The following is a 21,336-nucleotide window of genomic DNA, read 5'->3' as shown; positions in this document are numbered from 1 at the left end:
ATTGTAAAATAAATGGTCTAAAAAGGCTGTGTTAAAGTGCTGCTTTAGCTCTATTTCAGTGTGCGCTCATGGGAAAGATTTAATCCAAGTCAATTTAAATGTAAATGTTCAGTTGAACCCTTGCACTGAAGAACTGTATAGCCTAAGTCTGTTTTAAAAAGGCTTTGGACAGCCCATGTATTTGCAGTTGTGAAGTTAAACTAAATCACTTGGAGTATGAATGTGATATTGTCATAATCTGAACTACCTGAACACAGACAATCCTCTACCACGCTCTGTTTGCGGTACTGCAGGTGAGTGTCTGGAGCCTGCTGACTGTGTTTTCTATTGTCTACCCCCTGTATCTATTATCGGTCCTGTGTTCTCCCCAGTATGTTCAGATGTCCTAGTCCAGCCCTGTGTTCCCTGTGTATATTCTTATGTCCTGGTCTAGCCCTGTTTTCCCAGTGTTGTTATGTTTACTATGTTTATTCCTGCCTGTTAGTTTAGTGTCTAGTCTCCTTCCCTTGTATTCGTGTGTTTTGATATTCATGTATCCTAGCCTGTCAGCCCCCAGCTATTCCTTGTCAATTATAATTAGTACCTGTATTTATTCATGCCGCCCCCTGTCTACCAGTGTCGCGCCATTGTTTTGTTCCAGTACCTTTCCGTGCTGTGATCTGTTTCTGTTTACCTCATGTACTGTTCCTGCCGTCCGCGGAACAGAGACCTGTTTCCCGTGAAGCTCCCTGTATCCTGTATCACCTGTTACTCGCCGGGTAGTGTTTTGCACCGTGTGCCTTTTCCAGCCATGCTGTATATTATTTCTCGTTTGTTTTCTAACTGCCTCAGTTTAGTGTCGTGTACCTTTGTTTGTGCCTTGTTTACTACTGCTCAGTAAAGCCTTTCATTATACTTTACTCCGTCGACTCTGCCTCCTCTCTCTGGTTCATAACCATAGTCCAGCATTTGGGTTCTCTCACCTCCCCTAGCCACAAACCCTAACAGATATATATATCACACAATAAAGGAAGCGTTGGTGATGCTGGTCACTGTAGAACTTTAGCCGCACGATACACTATACACAAATAGACTATTACTGACTTAATAGAAATATGTCGCACTCGACGGTACAGCGCCAAACTCTGACAATTCAGTTATTAATTCGCACGCAGTCTCAATGCTCTATTTGGGGCCAAACAGGCCATACTTCACCGCACGGAGTATCGTGGGTGAGGCTTCAACTTATTGGGTAACTCTACTTCTGTATTCACCTGCGCCATATTTATATGCACAGCGAACAATCTAGTGCCAACCTCATTTCTGTCTCGTATTCCTGGGCAAGGCCGGGCATGTACAGACATGTCCTGACGGTAGCCTTGAACCTGACTCTGGAGGCATGGCCCTGGCGCCTGTGGACCGCTGTCCAATAGGAGAACGAAACATCATGGTCCGTACTAGGCTAAAGGGATATTCCGTGTATATGTACAAGGAATATACAAGGGATATCAAACGATATACAAATACTATGCAATATATATCAATCAATAAATATATATATTCGGTTTAATCTGATCCTTTGTAACAGCCGCCTCCTAATTAGTCCCACCTAATTAGCTAAGCAGAGACAGATTAACCGCACTGTCCACTACTCAATGTCTGTTGTGAGGGGTCGGGCAGTTCACAAAGTCATGGGGTCATGGTCGTCATCGATAGTATCGGGGAGCCTTGGCAGTTATATTAGCCTCGCCACGGGTCGGGTGTAGATCCGTCCTTGGACGAGCACTTCGGCTGCTCGGACCTTTCCGTCGGCACCGGTGATCACTTTGCTTACGCGGCCAGCCGGCCACATAGCTCGGGGTAGTGACTGGTCGATAATCATGACGACTGTTCCTTCTGTCAAATTGTCTCTCTCTTTCACCCATTTCTGGCGGGTCTGTAGAGACGGTAGATAGTGGAGTAGGAAGCTGTTCCAAAACTTGTCAGCCAATACTTGACTGTACCTCCACATTCTTCGGCCGTTCACTTCTTCAGGCCTGTACATTGTCTGTGGTAGCGCGGGGTCCAGCCGCCCCATCAAGAGTGTGTTGGGGGTGACTGGGTCGACATCTGCTACATCACTTGAGACGTAACCGAGGGGCTTTGAGTTCAATACTCCCTCGATCTCCGTGAGGACTGTCATTAGGACTTCTTCCGCCACGGTCTGGGCCCCAAGCACGGCGTACAGGGCTGTCTTTATTGAACGTACTTCTCGTTCCCAAGTTCCACCGAAGTGAGGTGCGTTCGGGGGATTAAACTGGAAGTCAATCTGGGATGGAGCGAGGTGGGTCTTAAGTTCTGGGCCCATAGCTTGGAAGCTCTCTCTCAGCTCTCTTTCTCCGCCTTTGAAGTTTGTCCCGTGATCAGACAATAATATAGACGGTTTGCCTTTCCGCGATGTGAATCTTCGGAAGGCCATAAGGAATGAGTCTGTGCTCATGGTTGGAAGGAGTTCTATATGCATCGCTCGGGTGGTCATGCATTTGAATACAATACCCCACCGCTTCTCGGTTCCTCTTCCTTTCTTTATATACAGCGGGCCGAAACAGTCCATACCGGTGGAGTGAAAAGGCTTGTCGCCGAGTCGGAGGCGACAGGGAGGTAGGTCAGCCATCCGGGGTATACTGGGCTGCGCTCGCCACTTACGACAGTCTAGACAGGTTCGCTGGAAGCGCCGCACTGCTTCTCTCCCTTGCAGTATCCAATAACGACGTCTGATCTCCGCGAAGACTCTCTCTGCCCCGGCGTGATGCACATCCTCGTCGTATTTCTTTATGATCAGCTCTGTGACCTTGTGTCGGCTGTTTAAGACTATCGGGTACTTGACGTCATCCGGTAAGTCTGGAGCTCTCCGCAGACGACCACCCACTCTGATGAGACCATGGGCGTCGCTCTCTGGGGCTAGGTGGAGCAGTCTGCTGTCTGATGGGACGGGCTTTGCTCCCTGTAGACAGTCTAGCTCATCGGGGAACGAGTCTCTCTGGGCTCGTTGTAGTAGAAGAAGTTCTGCTTCTTCGTAGTCAGCTGCTGTAATGTCAGTAGTGAGCTGAACCTCTGGGTGGTGCCACAGGAATGTCTTTAGCTGCGCACTCTCTAGGGTGAGGCAATCGTCTATGTCGGGGTCTGTGGAGACGAGTGTGTTCAATCCACAGAACATAGATTTCTTGTTTTCGGCCTCCTCTTTACTCGCTTCCCGTGGGGTGGGTGTAGGCCACTCTTCTTCCGGGAGCTTGAGGAACTCTGGCCCGTCACTGTATAGGTTGTGACGGGTGAGGTCATCCAGGGACATTCCCCGGGTGATGACGTCAGCTGGGTTGTGTTTTGTGTCCACATACCTCCAGCTTGCTACTTCTGTTAAATCTTGAATCTCTGTGACTCTGACTCCCACGAAGACCTTGTATCTGCACGAATCAGACCGGATCCATGTGAGTACTGTCGTGGAGTCTGACCACAAGATTGTTCTTTGCACCGGAATGGTGAGTTCACGTTGGATTAACGTGGCGAGTTGCGCTCCTGCTAGGGCTGCGCAGAACTCTAGACGCGGGATATTGTTGCTTTCGTGGGGCTATTCTTGAGCGAGCCAGGATGAAAGCAGTATGTATTTCTCCTCCCTCCTCTCGGGCACGCAAGTAGGCCACCGAACCGTAGGCTACTTCGGAGGCGTCGCTGAAGACGTGCAGGTCCATCTGGCACGTCTCCGGCCTCACTGTGGGTGGGAAGTAGCTGCGGCGTATGTTGACACCTGGGAGTGAGCTGAGTTCCGTCTCCCACTCTCTCCATGTGGATGCAAGGTGTTCGGGTATGGGGTCGTCCCAGCCCTGGTCCTTGTCCCATAACGCTCTTACAATCATCTTTGCCCTGGTGGTGTAAGGTAGAATACATCCCAACGGGTCATATTGTCTGGCGAGTGTTCTGTATACACTCCGTCTGGTGGTCGGTAGTGCAGTCGACCTTCCCTGCTCCTTGGTCAGGGGTGTGTGTTTATAATGGAGCGAGTCTGTTTTGAAGCGCCAGACTAGTCCTAATGTCATTTCTTGGGCTTCTCCTGGGATGGTCGCCATCCAGGTCTCGCTGCTTGCTGCCTTGTCCTCGGGGGAGAGGCTGCGCAATATTTGCGGGTCGCTGCTGGCCCACTGCCTGAGATCAAAGCCGCCTTTGATCAGGGAGGCGCGGAGCTTGAGTAGAAGGGCCTCGGCTTCTTCTGGCGTCGAGACGCTTTGCAGACAGTTGTCCACGTAGAAACTATTTCCTACACTTTGTCGGACCTCTTCATCAGCTGCTGGGTCCTCTGCGACGTGTTTTTGCAGTGCAAACGTAGCACAGCATGGGCTGCATGTGGTTCCGAAAGGGAGGACTTCCCATTGATAGATGGCTGGTTGCTCATCCCCGATCCTCTCTCTCCATAGGAACCGCAGCAGGGGCTTGTCCTCCTCCACTAGTCTCACCTGCAGGAACATCCCTTTGATGTCGCCGCTGATGGCCACCTTGTCTTGGCGGAAACGTAGTAACACGCCTAGTAGAGAGGGGCCGAGTGTTGGGCCGGGCAAGAGCTCTTTATTCAGATTTTGTGATCCGATCTGGTAGCTGCAGTTGAACACAATACGATCCTTGCCGTTGTGGTGGACTTTGTGGTGCGGCACGTACCATGATTCGGTCGTCTGATCGGCCTCTTTAATGTCAATTTTCTTTATGTGTCCCGCTGTGATTAGCTTGTTAATCTCAGCGCGGTACACAGTCTCTTGAGCGGGGTCTCTGGCTAGGCGCCGCTCTGTGTTCAATAGATACCGCTCCGTCGCTTCTTTTGGGGCGTGGAAGGTAGGCATACCCTCTCGCCTCAGGAGTGGAGTTGCGTATCTCATCACTCCGTTGACTTTGACTCTCTTTGTCCCCTGCTCGAGGAGGGCTATAGCGTAAATGTCTTCCTTGGAACGAATGTCTTTCTTTTCGTTCTTAAAGGGCATTGTCTCTAGTGTCCATAGCCTCTCGACATGCTGTAGGAGGGTGGTGTCTTCTTCTGTCACTCTGGAGTGGAGGCAGTTAGTGGCTGCTGTTCGGTTAAGAGACTTAGTGAGGGGGCCTTGTAATGTCCATCCTAGGCGGGTCTCGACTGCTGCAGGACAGCCTCTGGGCCCTGTGTGGACCCGGTCAATCGGGACGATGAGGTCTGCATGGTCGGAGCCTATCAGCAGGGTCGGGGTGGCACCGTCTATGAGCGGTATAGGTAGTTGACGCAGGTGCACATATTTATCCATCAGCTTGGCGATGGGGTAGGTGTACTGCGACAGGCCTATTTCTTGGCTGGTGAAAGCGTTAGTAATCCTATACCGTCTCTCTGGCTGCCCGCTTGCTGCGATAGTGAAGGAGACATTCTCGCCCTTTATCGTCTTTAGATCTCTTCTTATTGTCCGAATCGTCATCTGGTTTTCGCTCCCCCGCAGCCCCAGCTGGGCCGCAGCGGACGCGAGGAGAAGGGTCTTCTCTGACCCGTCGTCAAGGACGGCGTAAGTGTCCATGACCTTATCTTGGTAACTCAGTGTTACGCGGACCACCTTTAAGAGCACCCGGGCGCCCCCGCTGCTGGCGGGGTCAATGTACATAACACTTGCCTTTGTGCTGCTTGAGGGTGCAGGCTTTCTTCTGTTACTGTCGTGTAGGACATCTAGGTGGGCTCCGTCACACCGACTACACCTCTTCTTTAAGCGGCAATCGGCTGCCATGTGACTGCGCGCACATCGGTAACAGCGTCGGTTGGACTTTATCCATTGACTCACCTCGTCGGCGGTCATCTTCTTGAATGTGTCACATTGTGACAACCAGTGTTCCTTTTCGCAGTACGGGCACACCATCTTCCACTTCTCTTTCATCGAGGGGGTACTGTGGTTCTTGCTGCTCGGTACTGATTCTGATTGGTGCATGACGGTCACCAATCTTCTGCCATCGTTTGCTCTCCTAGGTCCCTCTCTGGAGCTTGGGGTGCTCCGCATGAACGTATCCAACCGTAGGCTGTTGACTTCTCTCGCCAGGAAGTCGGCTAGGTCTAGGAGGGATGGCTCGGGACCGTTAGGATCACGGTGGTCTCTTTGCCGCCTGAAGCGCTCTTGTCGGGCGGGCGGAAGCTTCTCTAAAATCCTCTCGACATTAGAGTTCGCGTACAGTTCGTGCATACCCTTTTCTCTTTGCGCCCCCAGCATCCCTACCAGGGATTGTACCTTGATAGACAGGTCATCTAGTGAGCGATTGTCTGTGGCTGGGGGTAGGCGGTCAATATGCCTTATCTCTTGTATTACGTAGTCCCATATGCGTCCATATCTTTGGTCGAGTGCTGCTAGAGCCGCTGTGTATGGGGTAGTAGAGGTGGCATAGGCCAGCGCTATATTGTGCGCTCGGGGCACCTTGAGGTGCTTCAGTAGGATAGCATACTTGTACGGTTCATCAGCTACATCGGACATCATTGTCTCTAAGCACATTCGTAGCTCCGTGTACTGTGCTCTGTTCTCGTGGGTGAAGTCCGGAAACGTCGGTGTGCCAATGTATGATGCCATGGATGGCTGGCACATCGGTGAGCGTTGGAAGAGAGGTCTCCTAGGCGAGTCTCCTCTTATGCCTCTTGGTGGGCTGGTACCTGCTGGGTACCATGGCCCGCGTATCCAGGTGCTGTTCCTCGGGGCTGGTCGTGCGTCAAGCTCACCCGTGAATTGAGTCGGGGGTCTGTAGCGCAGAGCCGCGGGGGTAGAGCCTGGGCTGTACTGGACCTCCTGGTCCTGTGGAGTACTGTGCTGCTGTCGGGCTTGACTCTCCTCCTCTCCCTCTTCTTCTTCCTCTGGCAGGTCCTCTAGATCCTGTAGTCGTCTATTTAGCCTCTCCGCGGTGTAGACCGTTTCTTCCTTGTAGCTGGGTCTCACTTGGACCGGTCGGGGAAGGGGTTCGGAGGGGGGTATAGGCTCTCTCTGGTGGTCGGGCTCAGGGTCGCTTGATCGGGTAGGGGAGGGTGCCCTTGACCCTTGTCTTGACGAGGCCCTGGAACCCCGTGCGGAGGGAGGGGGTGTTGCCCTGGTGATCAGCTGCTCCATTATCTGCGCTTGTAATCGGTCGCGCTCGGCTTCGCGCTTGGTGAGAGCGAGGTCGCGCTCTGCTTCTCTTTGGGCACCGGCAGCGGCGCGCTGGGCTTCGGCGGCGGCGCGCTGGGCTTCGGCCCGGTCCCTTACCATATTCTCTTCCGTCTGAAGGCGTCTAATCTCTAGACGTATACGATCTTCGTCGCTCCGTTGCTGCGCCTGAAGGCGTTCTCTTTCCATGGAAGAATGTTCGCGCTCACTAAGTGTCTGTGCTTGGAGTCGATCGCGCTCTGTTGAGGCTGCTAGGCTGGCGAGGAATGCCTGTGCCAGCATCTTGTCCGCCTCGCTGGGAGAAGACGCTGGTTGAGGTGATCCGCTCCTGGCAGTACTCGTTGGAGATCTGTTCTCCTGTGGCGAGTCCTGGAGATCTATCTCCGGGGTGCTCTCCTCTTCTTGTAGCGGGTAGAGTTCCATCCCTGGAGGGCTGTCTTTATCCTGGAGCTCTCCGGGGACTACTTCTTCGGTCTTGGCGGGGGGTAAAGTCATGTCGGGTCCCTCCTGGTCCCTACCGTGAGCTTGGTCAGTTACGTTAGAACCCACTAGGGCCTCTATTGGCGGGGTAGCCTGGTCGATAGGGTCGGACATAATTTTACTATCTACTTTTTCCGCGTTTACCGTCTGTAGAAAGCTAGGTAGTATATTGGCAACGTAATCCTCTAAGTACTGAGGTGTCTGCCGTCTACGCTGCGGGCGATCTACTTTAGGAGAACCGTTTTGTGGAGTGTTCATCATAGGCCATGTCAATATTAATACCACTATATTAATATTACACTAGTTACCCTCCGGCTCGAAGGACCAATTGTAACTGAGGGGTACAATTCCCTGACTGTATTGATAAGTATGGTATCATTAAACCACTACCGCTTTATATACTTTAATTACTGGCCATACAGTACATGATATATAAATATGATGAACACTTCCCACAATGAATCGGTTCCACACAAAGGTGTAATCAAGTATTTATTGCAGCAAAAGGTACATAATATACTTCTCTATTTTACTTTGGATGCGCTTATAAGGCAAAGGAATGTGCGTAGGCAAATCAATAATGAATGTCCATTCTCTGGTTACGCAGGAGGTAATTATACAACCTGAATCTTAGGGAATTATATCTATGGTACACTAGTAATATATAGCGGGAGATACTGGAAGGGTCCCCCCGGTTGTAAGCCAGCAGGGGTAGAGGATCTGTCGGTAGTAGAGAGTCTGGTCAACGATGACTAAGGAGACTCCAAGTACAGGAGACGGTGCAATAGTCTCTTGATCCACAGACGAATACAGCTGTTCTCCGTAGACTGTAGCTCCACAGTGAAGAAAGCTAGCCGGCCTCAGGCTCTCTGAGGCGCAGACTCGACGTGGCTCCTCACAGGGTAAATCCCACACGTGTAGGCGTCGGCGATTCTCCGCTCCATAAATCACAGGACCAAAACAAATATAATCCAGCCGCAAAGGGCTATGTAGTCGTCGGGTAGATTAATCCAGTGTACATGTCCACACGGTTCTCGTCTAGGTCTCCTCGGGTGAAAGCGCCATGAAAGCAGCCCAGCCTGGATAAGCACTCTAGCTGATACGAGGAAGCGTTGGTGATGCTGGTCACTGTAGAACTTTAGCCGCACGATACACTATACACAAATAGACTATTACTGACTTAATAGAAATATGTCGCACTCGACGGTACAGCGCCAAACTCTGACAATTCAGTTATTAATTCGCACGCGGTCTCAATGCTCTATTTGGGGCCAAACAGGCCATACTTCACCGCACGGAGTATCGTGGGTGAGGCTTCAACTTATTGGGTAACTCTACTTCTGTATTCACCTGCGCCATATTTATATGCACGGCGAACAATCTAGTGCCAACCTCATTTCTGTCTCGTATTCCTGGGCAAGGCCGGGCATGTACAGACATGTCCTGACGGTAGCCTTGAACCTGACTCTGGAGGCATGGCCCTGGCGCCTGTGGACCGCTGTCCAATAGGAGAACGAAACATCATGGTCCGTACTAGGCTAAAGGGATATTCCGTGTATATGTACAAGGAATATACAAGGGATATCAAACGATATACAAATACTATGCAATATATATCAATCAATAAATATATATATTCGGTTTAATCTGATCCTTTGTAACAGCCGCCTCCTAATTAGTCCCACCTAATTAGCTAAGCAGAGACAGATTAACCGCACTGTCCACTACTCAATGTCTGTTGTGAGGGGTCGGGCAGTTCACAAAGTCATGGGGTCATGGTCGTCATCGATAGTATCGGGGAGCCTTGGCAGTTCTATTAGCCTCGCCACGGGTCGGGTGTAGATCCGTCCTTGGACGAGCACTTCGGCTGCTCGGACCTTTCCGTCGGCACCGGTGATCACTTTGCTTACGCGGCCAGCCGGCCACATAGCTCGGGGTAGTGACTGGTCGATAATCATGACGACTGTTCCTTCTGTCAAATTGTCTCTCTCTTTCACCCATTTCTGGCGGGTCTGTAGAGACGGTAGATAGTGGAGTAGGAAGCTGTTCCAAAACTTGTCAGCCAATACTTGACTGTACCTCCACATTCTTCGGCCGTTCGCTTCTTCAGGCCTGTACATTGTCTGTGGTAGCGCGGGGTCCAGCCACCCCATCAAGAGTGTGTTGGGGGTGACTGGGTCGACATCTGCTACATCACTTGAGACGTAACCGAGGGGCTTTGAGTTCAATACTCCCTCGATCTCCGTGAGGACTGTCATTAGGACTTCTTCCGCCACGGTCTGGGCCCCAAGCACGGCGTACAGGGCTGTCTTTATTGAACGTACTTCTCGTTCCCAAGTTCCACCGAAGTGAGGTGCGTTCGGGGGATTAAACTGGAAGTCAATCTGGGATGGAGCGAGGTGGGTCTTAAGTTCTGGGCCCATAGCTTGGAAGCTCTCTCTCAGCTCTCTTTCTCCGCCTTTGAAGTTTGTCCCGTGATCAGACAATAATATAGACAGTTTGCCTTTCCGCGATGTGAATCTTCGGAAGGCCATAAGGAATGAGTCTGTGCTCATGGTTGGAAGGAGTTCTATATGCATCGCTCGGGTGGTCATGCATTTGAATACAATACCCCACCGCTTCTCGGTTCCTCTTCCTTTCTTTATATACAGCGGGCCGAAACAGTCCATACCGGTGGAGTGAAAAGGCTTGTCGCCGAGTCGGAGGCGACAGGGAGGTAGGTCAGCCATCCGGGGTATACTGGGCTGCGCTCGCCACTTACGACAGTCTAGACAGGTTCGCTGGAAGCGCCGCACTGCTTCTCTCCCTTGCAGTATCCAATAACGACGTCTGATCTCCGCGAAGACTCTCTCTGCCCCGGCGTGATGCACATCCTCGTCGTATTTCTTTATGATCAGCTCTGTGACCTTGTGTCGGCTGTTTAAGACTATCGGGTACTTGACGTCATCCGGTAAGTCTGGAGCTCTCCGCAGACGACCACCCACTCTGATGAGACCATGGGCGTCGCTCTCTGGGGCTAGGTGGAGCAGTCTGCTGTCTGATGGGACGGGCTTTGCTCCCTGTAGACAGTCTAGCTCATCGGGGAACGAGTCTCTCTGGGCTCGTTGTAGTAGAAGAAGTTCTGCTTCTTCGTAGTCAGCTGCTGTAATGTCAGTAGTGAGCTGAACCTCTGGGTGGTGCCACAGGAATGTCTTTAGCTGCGCACTCTCTAGGGTGAGGCAATCGTCTATGTCGGGGTCTGTGGAGACGAGTGTGTTCAATCCACAGAACATAGATTTCTTGTTTTCGGCCTCCTCTTTACTCGCTTCCCGTGGGGTGGGTGTAGGCCACTCTTCTTCCGGGAGCTTGAGGAACTCTGGCCCGTCACTGTATAGGTTGTGACGGGTGAGGTCATCCAGGGACATTCCCCGGGTGATGACGTCAGCTGGGTTGTGTTTTGTGTCCACATACCTCCAGCTTGCTACTTCTGTTAAATCTTGAATCTCTGTGACTCTGACTCCCACGAAGACCTTGTATCTGCACGAATCAGACCGGATCCATGTGAGTACTGTCGTGGAGTCTGACCACAAGATTGTTCTTTGCACCGGAATGGTGAGTTCACGTTGGATTAACGTGGCGAGTTGCGCTCCTGCTAGGGCTGCGCAGAACTCTAGACGCAGGATATTGTTGCTTTCGTGGGGCTATTCTTGAGCGAGCCAGGATGAAAGCAGTATGTATTTCTCCTCCCTCCTCTCGGGCACGCAAGTAGGCCACCGAACCGTAGGCTACTTCGGAGGCGTCGCTGAAGACGTGCAGGTCCATCTGGCACGTCTCCGGCCTCACTGTGGGTGGGAAGTAGCTGCGGCGTATGTTGACACCTGGGAGTGAGCTGAGTTCCGTCTCCCACTCTCTCCATGTGGATGCAAGGTGTTCGGGTATGGGGTCGTCCCAGCCCTGGTCCTTGTCCCATAACGCTCTTACAATCATCTTTGCCCTGGTGGTGTAAGGTAGAATACATCCCAACGGGTCATATTGTCTGGCGAGTGTTCTGTATACACTCCGTCTGGTGGTCGGTAGTGCAGTCGACCTTACCTGCTCCTTGGTCAGGGGTGTGTGTTTATAATGGAGCGAGTCTGTTTTGAAGCGCCAGACTAGTCCTAATGTCATTTCTTGGGCTTCTCCTGGGATGGTCGCCATCCAGGTCTCGCTGCTTGCTGCCTTGTCCTCGGGGGAGAGGCTGCGCAATACTTGCGGGTCGCTGCTGGCCCACTGCCTGAGATCAAAGCCGCCTTTGATCAGGGAGGCGCGGAGCTTGAGTAGAAGGGCCTCGGCTTCTTCTGGCGTCGAGACGCTTTGCAGACAGTTGTCCACGTAGAAACTATTTCCTACACTTTGTCGGACCTCTTCATCAGCTGCTGGGTCCTCTGCGACGTGTTTTTGCAGTGCAAACGTAGCACAGCATGGGCTGCATGTGGTTCCGAAAGGGAGGACTTCCCATTGATAGATGGCTGGTTGCTCATCCCCGATCCTCTCTCTCCATAGGAACCGCAGCAGGGGCTTGTCCTCCTCCACTAGTCTCACCTGCAGGAACATCCCTTTGATGTCGCCGCTGATGGCCACCTTGTCTTGGCGGAAACGTAGTAACACGCCTAGTAGAGAGGGGCCGAGTGTTGGGCCGGGCAAGAGCTCTTTATTCAGATTTTGTGATCCGATCTGGTAGCTGCAGTTGAACACAATACGATCCTTGCCGTTGTGGTGGACTTTGTGGTGCGGCACGTACCATGATTCGGTCGTCTGATCGGCCTCTTTAATGTCAATTTTCTTTATGTGTCCCGCTGTGATTAGCTTGTTAATCTCAGCGCGGTACACAGTCTCTTGAGCGGGGTCTCTGGCTAGGCGCCGCTCTGTGTTCAATAGATACCGCTCCGTCGCTTCTTTTGGGGCGTGGAAGGTAGGCATACCCTCTCGCCTCAGGAGTGGAGTTGCGTATCTCATCACTCCGTTGACTTTGACTCTCTTTGTCCCCTGCTCGAGGAGGGCTATAGCGTAAATGTCTTCCTTGGAACGAATGTCTTTCTTTTCGTTCTTAAAGGGCATTGTCTCTAGTGTCCATAGCCTCTCGACATGCTGTAGGAGGGTGGTGTCTTCTTCTGTCACTCTGGAGTGGAGGCAGTTAGTGGCTGCTGTTCGGTTAAGAGACTTAGTGAGGGGGCCTTGTAATGTCCATCCTAGGCGGGTCTCGACTGCTGCAGGACAGCCTCTGGGCCCTGTGTGGACCCGGTCAATCGGGACGATGAGGTCTGCATGGTCGGAGCCTATCAGCAGGGTCGGGGTGGCACCGTCTATGAGCGGTATAGGTAGTTGACGCAGGTGCACATATTTATCCATCAGCTTGGCGATGGGGTAGGTGTACTGCGACAGGCCTATTTCTTGGCTGGTGAAAGCGTTAGTAATCCTATACCGTCTCTCTGGCTGCCCGCTTGCTGCGATAGTGAAGGAGACATTCTCGCCCTTTATCGTCTTTAGATCTCTTCTTATTGTCCGAATCGTCATCTGGTTTTCGCTCCCCCGCAGCCCCAGCTGGGCCGCAGCGGACGCGAGGAGAAGGGTCTTCTCTGACCCGTCGTCAAGGATGGCGTAAGTGTCCATGACCTTATCTTGGTAACTCAGTGTTACGCGGACCACCTTTAAGAGCACCCGGGCGCCCCCGCTGCTGGCGGGGTCAATGTACATAACACTTGCCTTTGTGCTGCTTGAGGGTGCAGGCTTTCTTCTGTTACTGTCGTGTAGGACATCTAGGTGGGCTCCGTCACACCGACTACACCTCTTCTTTAAGCGGCAATCGGCTGCCATGTGACTGCGCGCACATCGGTAACAGCGTCGGTTGGACTTTATCCATTGACTCACCTCGTCGGCGGTCATCTTCTTGAATGTGTCACATTGTGACAACCAGTGTTCCTTTTCGCAGTACGGGCACACCATCTTCCACTTCTCTTTCATCGAGGGGGTACTGTGGTTCTTGCTGCTCGGTACTGATTCTGATTGGTGCATGACGGTCACCAATCTTCGGCCATCGTTTGCTCTCCTAGGTCCCTCTCTGGAGCTTGGGGTGCTCCGCATGAACGTATCCAACCGTAGGCTGTTGACTTCTCTCGCCAGGAAGTCGGCTAGGTCTAGGAGGGATGGCTCGGGACCGTTAGGATCACGGTGGTCTCTTTGCCGCCTGAAGCGCTCTTGTCGGGCGGGCGGAAGCTTCTCTAAAATCCTCTCGACATTAGAGTTCGCGTACAGTTCGTGCATACCCTTTTCTCTTTGCGCCCCCAGCATCCCTACCAGGGATTGTACCTTGATAGACAGGTCATCTAGTGAGCGATTGTCTGTGGCTGGGGGTAGGCGGTCAATATGCCTTATCTCTTGTATTACGTAGTCCCATATGCGTCCATATCTTTGGTCGAGTGCTGCTAGAGCCGCTGTGTATGGGGTAGTAGAGGTGGCATAGGCCAGCGCTATATTGTGCGCTCGGGGCACCTTGAGGTGCTTCAGTAGGATAGCATACTTGTACGGTTCATCAGCTACATCGGACATCATTGTCTCTAAGCACATTCGTAGCTCCGTGTACTGTGCTCTGTTCTCGTGGGTGAAGTCCGGAAACGTCGGTGTGCCAATGTATGATGCCATGGATGGCTGGCACATCGGTGAGCGTTGGAAGAGAGGTCTCCTAGGCGAGTCTCCTCTTACGCCTCTTGGTGGGCTGGTACCTGCTGGGTACCATGGCCCGCGTATCCAGGTGCTGTTCCTCGGGGCTGGTCGTGCGTCAAGCTCACCCGTGAATTGAGTCGGGGGTCTGTAGCGCAGAGCCGCGGGGGTAGAGCCTGGGCTGTACTGGACCTCCTGGTCCTGTGGAGTACTGTGCTGCTGTCGGGCTTGACTCTCCTCCTCTCCCTCTTCTTCTTCCTCTGGCAGGTCCTCTAGATCCTGTAGTCGTCTATTTAGCCTCTCCGCGGTGTAGACCGTTTCTTCCTTGTAGCTGGGTCTCACTTGGACCGGTCGGGGAAGGGGTTCGGAGGGGGGTATAGGCTCTCTCTGGTGGTCGGGCTCAGGGTCGCTTGATCGGGTAGGGGAGGGTGCCCTTGACCCTTGTCTTGACGAGGCCCTGGAACCCCGTGCGGAGGGAGGGGGTGTTGCCCTGGTGATCAGCTGCTCCATTATCTGCGCTTGTAATCGGTCGCGCTCGGCTTCGCGCTTGGTGAGAGCGAGGTCGCGCTCTGCTTCTCTTTGGGCACCGGCAGCGGCGCGCTGGGCTTCGGCGGCGGCGCGCTGGGCTTCGGCCCGGTCCCTTACCATATTCTCTTCCGTCTGAAGGCGTCTAATCTCTAGACGTATACGATCTTCGTCGCTCCGTTGCTGCGCCTGAAGGCGTTCTCTTTCCATGGAAGAATGTTCACGCTCACTAAGCGTCTGTGCTTGGAGTCGATCGCGCTCTGTTGAGGCTGCTAGGCTGGCGAGGAATGCCTGTGCCAGCATCTTGTCCGCCTCGCTGGGAGAAGACGCTGGTTGAGGTGATCCGCTCCTGGCAGTACTCGTTGGAGATCTGTTCTCCTGTGGCGAGTCCTGGAGATCTATCTCCGGGGTGCTCTCCTCTTCTTGTAGCGGGTAGAGTTCCATCCCTGGAGGGCTGTCTTTATCCTGGAGCTCTCCGGGGACTACTTCTTCGGTCTTGGCGGGGGGTAAAGTCATGTCGGGTCCCTCCTGGTCCCTACCGTGAGCTTGGTCAGTTACGTTAGAACCCACTAGGGCCTCTATTGGCGGGGTAGCCTGGTCGATAGGGTCGGACATAATTTTACTATCTACTTTTTCCGCGTTTACCGTCTGTAGAAAGCTAGGTAGTATATTGGCAACGTAATCCTCTAAGTACTGAGGTGTCTGCCGTCTACGCTGCAGGCGATCTACTTTAGGAGAACCGTTTTGTGGAGTGTTCATCATAGGCCATGTCAATATTAATACCACTATATTAATATTACACTAGTTACCCTCCGGCTCGAAGGACCAATTGTAACTGAGGGGTACAATTCCCTGACTGTATTGATAAGTATGGTATCATTAAACCACTACCGCTTTATGTACTTTAATTACTGGCCATACAGTACATGATATATAAATATGATGAACACTTCCCACAATGAATCGGTTCCACACAAAGGTGTAATCAAGTATTTATTGCAGCAAAAGGTACATAATATACTTCTCTATTTTACTTTGGATGCGCTTATAAGGCAAAGGAATGTGCGTAGGCAAATCAATAATGAATGTCCATTCTCTGGTTACGCAGGAGGTAATTATACAACCTGAATCTTAGGGAATTATATCTATGGTACACTAGTAATATATAGCGGGAGATACTGGAAGGGTCCCCCCGGTTGTAAGCCAGCAGGGGTAGAGGATCTGTCGGTAGTAGAGAGTCTGGTCAACGATGACTAAGGAGACTCCAAGTACAGGAGACGGTGCAATAGTCTCTTGATCCACAGACGAATACAGCTGTTCTCCGTAGACTGTAGCTCCACAGTGAAGAAAGCTAGCCGGCCTCAGGCTCTCTGAGGCGCAGACTCGATGTGGCTCCTCACAGGGTAAATCCCACACGTGTAGGCGTCTGCGATTCTCCGCTCCATAAATCACAGGACCAAAACAAATATAATCCAGCCGCAAAGGGCTATGTAGTCGTCGGGTAGATTAATCCAGTGTACATGTCCACACGGTTCTCGTCTAGGTCTCCTCGGGTGAAAGCGCCATGAAAGCAGCCCAGCCTGGATAAGCACTCTAGCTGATACGAGAAAGCGTTGGTGATGCTGGTCACTGTAGAACTTTAGCCGCACGATACACTATACACAAATAGACTATTACTGACTTAATAGAAATATGTCGCACTCGACGGTACAGCGCCAAACTCTGACAATTCAGTTATTAATTCGCACGCGGTCTCAATGCTCTATTTGGGGCCAAACAGGCCATACTTCACCGCACGGAGTATCGTGGGTGAGGCTTCAACTTATTGGGTAACTCTACTTCTGTATTCACCTGCGCCATATTTATATGCACGGCGAACAATCTAGTGCCAACCTCATTTCTGTCTCGTATTCCTGGGCAAGGCCGGGCATGTACAGACATGTCCTGACGGTAGCCTTGAACCTGACTCTGGAGGCATGGCCCTGGCGCCTGTGGACCGCTGTCCAATAGGAGAACGAAACATCATGGTCCGTACTAGGCTAAAGGGATATTCCGTGTATATGTACAAGAAATATACAAGGGATATCAAACGATATACAAATACTATGCAATATATATCAATCAATAAATATATATATTCGGTTTAATCTGATCCTTTGTAACAATAATAAAGTTTGAAAACATTGTTCGTCTGAAAACATAAAACACACTTATATGGTTCTTCATCTGAATAATTGTCTGTTGTTGTTTTTTAGATGAACATTTTTCTTTTAGTCTATATACATAAGAACGTCTTATAATAATTCAAGTCAAGACTAGATTAACCTTTTCCAATTTACCTATCTCCCCCAATGAGAGTCAAGTAACACTACAATGTCTCTCCTCTGTCCCTCTATAAGTGTACATGCGTGCCTCCACTATCTCTCTGTGTATGTGTGTGTGTGTGTGTGTGTGTGTGTGTAGTCTACCTGCGGTTGCGTGCCTCCACTAGCTGTGTGTGTGTGTGTGTGTGTGTGTGTGTGTGTGTGTGTGTGTGTGTGTGTGTGTGTGTGTGTGTGTGTGTGTGTGTGTGTGTAGTCTACCTGAGGTTGCGTGCCTCCACTAGCTGTGTGTGTGTGTGTGTGCGTGTGTGTGGTGTGTGTGTGTGTGTGTGTGTGTGTGTGTGTGTGTGTGTGTGTGTGTGTGTGTGTGTGTGTGTGTGTGTGTGTGTGTGTGTGTGTGTATGTGTGTACCTGCGGTTGCGAGCCTCCACTAGCTCACTGAGCTGGTCCTGCGCGGCTCTCAGCTCCTCCAGACTCTGCTGGTAGCTGAGGTCCGCCGAGCCCGACCGCTCCAGAACAGACACCTGGTTGGACAGCTCGCTGGTTCGATCCCGCAGGCGCTGGATGGATGTGTACAAGTTCTCATCGTCTTCCTCCTTGAAAACAATGAGAGAGAGAGAGAGGTCAGATGGGTTAATTCTCTAATATGTGGAATGAGTGAATGAGAGAGGGTGTGTGTGTGTGTGTGTCAGGGCTCCAGACTAACTTTTTTCACCACCGTCCCAGAACCGTCCCGAAATACAATTTTAACCGTCCCAAAGTGAATGTAACCGTCCCAAAAATCAAATGTCGTTTTTTTTTTTTTTTTTTTTTTATTTTTTAGCGTTTATCGCTTTCCTGGTCAAGCATGACCGACAGTTGCAGGGTGAAACGGGAGAGAGAGCAGGGGGAGACATTCGGCAAATGACGGCGGGTCCGGGAATCGAACTCGGAGTCAACCAGATCCGTGACGCAGCACGGAGTCCCCCGCGAGCGCGGTAACATGGTGTGCTACTGGAGCACCCCAAATGTCGTTTCTTTACTTTCGTTTTGTCGTCTATAGTTGTTATTGCCATAAGAAACACAGTGGCGAATCCTTATGGAAGCCAACGGAAGCCAGGCCTCCCTATCAAAATATGAATTAATATCAAATATGAATATGAAAAAAAATAAAAAAATATATATATATATATATATATATATATATATATATATATATAATTTCTTTTTAATATAGTTTACATTCTTTTTCATCTGTGTTATAATTTTTTTTTTTTTTTTTTTAATGTCTCCCTCTTCTCCTTCTCACTCTCTAACACACTGTCAGACTCACTATGCACACTGCAGCTAGAGGAGAGGCAGGGGGTAGGTGTCTTTCTCCAGCCTCAACCATGTGATTCATGTATGTAGAGTCCAAAACCGATACTAGCCAATCAGATTCGAGCTGACTGCCACACCTTAAAAGTTTAAAACGGGGCTGTGAGCAGAATAATTAGTCTGGCATCCCCTCTGCACACCTCCCCTCTGCACTCTGAAAATTGTATTAACCCGTGACTGCTCCCACGGGCCGAATATTGCCCCGATCCTTGCGAGATTAAATCCACGGGTACCTCTCGGCATGCCGAAGCTTTTCCTAAATCACTTCCATCATCGAAAACGAGGGGAAAAGGTCGGCTCGCGACCCTGAAAATGTTGCGTGATTTTAAAAACGCTGTATTAAGTGAGCCTATTATGGGATCCACGCAAGCTTTCTATCGTGGAAACATCTGGGCGTCCCGCAACTTTTACTCATTCACATGTAGCCCCGAAAATGCTTAGAAAAGGAAAGCCGAAAGCGTGGAATAAACTCGCCGAAACGGAAAAGTGTCCCACGGGCGCGCCGTGATTCCGATCCGCGTGAAAATATTCACGGCCATAGAGGAGACCGTGGGACACCTTTTTGCAACCGAATGTGTCTCGAATTTGCTCCCACGCGGCGCGCAAAATCGTGCAAGGAAGAATCTGACCAAAAATGAACCAATGCTCCAGCAGTATTAATGACCCTGATGTAAACAAGACAAACGTCTTTCTCTGGTCTGCATCCCCTTATACAATTGTGTGTATTGAGCCGTACTGTATTGTACCCATTCTGCAATCTGTTAAATAAATAAAAATAAAGTTTGACTGGCTTCCCCTGTTATTTTACCCACGCGACGCCACTGAAGAAACACCATTCAGAGAAGGGGAGAATAAATTGATTTAGTCAAAAGGCTCCCAGGTGGAAAGATTTCACAAGAATAATTATGATTAAAAATAAATATATATATATATATATATATATATATATATATATATATATATATATATATATATATATATATATATATATATATATATATATATACATATATATATATATATAAAGGTGTTTAACAAGGTGCTAGTATAGGGATATTTGGTCACGGTGCTGTTATAGTCAACCAATTGGAGCCATGTTGATTATTCCTTCCATAGGAAAATATATTTAAATGTATTTGTATTTTATTTCGTTTTAGTTTTTTTTGTTATTACAAATGTGTGTGTTTATGGTTGAAAATGTTAGAGATAAATAAAGATCAAATCAAATCTAACTGAATAAGTTATCCTTCTTCACTGTGCAATACTCCAATTCAGCCATTGGCAATTCAGCCGTTGGGTGGGGGGCGCTGTTGAGCGGGCCTGTGACCGGACCTGAAAGCGCCCCTGGCTCTGCGGCTCTGCAGCTGCATGCTATTCGCAAATCCAGCATGAGACAGCTCCCGCTGCAGCCGTCGTTATCAGAACACTACACACATATCATAATGGTTACAGCAAACTGTAGTTCACCAGGTATCACCAGGTATGTTTTATTAACGTAGAATAATTCATATATATATATGCGCGCACTGACAGTCGGCTAATTGACATTTCCTGTGAAAAAAATTAAATCCTCTCCGTCCCGTTTGCGTCCCAAAAAAGATTTCTGTTGGTCCCAAATCAATATTTGATCGTCCCCGGGACGACGGGACATCGTTAGTCTCGAGCCCTGGTGTGTGTGTGTGTGTGTGTGTGTGTGTGTGTGTGTGTGTGTGTGTGTGTGTGTGTGTGTGTGTGTGTGTGTGTGTGTGTGTGTGTGTGTGTGTGTGTGTCTGTGTGTGTGTGTGTGTGTGTGTGTGTGTGTGTGTGTGTGTGTGTGTGTGTGAGAGAGAGAGAGAGAGAGAGAGAGAGAGAGAGAGAGAGAGAGAGAGAGAGAGAGAGAGAGAGAGAGAGAGAGAGAGAGAGAGAGAGAGAGAGAGATGTAGTATACCTTTGCATTGACAGTCTCAATGTGGATCAGAAGAGAGGACAACTCCAGTTCCTCACTGTAGCTGTTTTTCAGAGGGACACTCCTATAGCCTGTTAAAAGAACATAAAGGTCACACTTCAGAAAAGTTTTTTCTACAGTATAGCATGGCAATAGTCGCTAGGTAGCCTGCTTCCTAGGTACTGTAGCCGGCTTGCTAGATATCCTGCTTGCTATATATCCTGCTTGCTAGGTAGCCTGCTTGCTAGGTAGCCTGCTTGCTACTGTAGGTATCCTGCTTGCTACTGTAGGTATCCTGCTTGCTAGCTAGCCTGCTTGCTAGGTAGCCTGCTTGCTAGGTAGCCTGCTTGCTAGGTATCCTGCTTGCTAGGTAGCCTGCTTGCTAGGTAGCCTGCTTGCTAGGTAGCCTGCTTGCTAGGTAGCCTGCTTGCTAGGTAGCCTGCTTCCTAGGTATCCTGCTTGCTAGGTAGCCTGCTTGCTAGGTAGCCTGCTTCCTAGGTATCCTGCTTGCTAGGTATCCTGCTTGCTAGGTAGCCTGCTTGCTAGGTAGCCTGCTTGCTAGGTAGGGTGGTGGAGGGTGCGCCTCGCTTTTTCAACAGTTCCAGCCTGAGCGCCTTCATGCTTTGTACAGGCCAATGAGTAGAGGGTAGACATTCGGTATCAGACACACACGCACGCACGCTGGCACGCACGCACGCACGCACACACACGCACACACACACACACACACCCACCTGTTCGAAGGCAGCGTACAGGCAAGGTGGCCTGAGCCAGGAAGTTGGGGTCGCTGAACATGTCCTCCTCGTAGACGGTGAAGCGCAGGAAGGAGGACGATGGGTTGTGGACGTCGAACACAAACTGCCTCTGCACCCACACCGGGTTCAGACCGTTGTCAGCTGGAGGCGAGAGATCACACCTACAGTCAGGCCCT

General features: G+C 50.6%; 1 protein-coding gene across 1 annotated transcript in view; it reads right to left on the bottom strand.

Annotated features, from left to right (window-relative positions):
- LOC311223958 (1-phosphatidylinositol 4,5-bisphosphate phosphodiesterase gamma-1-like) overlaps positions 1-21,336 on the bottom strand; it is a 135,669-nt gene that overhangs the window by 5,830 nt on the left and 108,503 nt on the right. The window contains 3 exon segments of the mRNA XM_084308734.1: positions 17,537-17,721; positions 20,409-20,497; positions 21,140-21,301. Of these exon segments, the coding sequence (XP_084164860.1) occupies positions 17,537-17,721; positions 20,409-20,497; positions 21,140-21,301 (436 nt within the window).

This window comes from Notolepis coatsorum (assembly GCF_963971535.1).
Source record: "Notolepis coatsorum genome assembly, chromosome: 2".
NCBI classification, from domain to species: Eukaryota; Metazoa; Chordata; class Actinopteri; order Aulopiformes; family Paralepididae; genus Notolepis; species Notolepis coatsorum.
The sequence above is the reverse complement of the archived record's forward strand: the minus strand, read 5'-3'. Positions and strand labels throughout refer to the sequence as shown.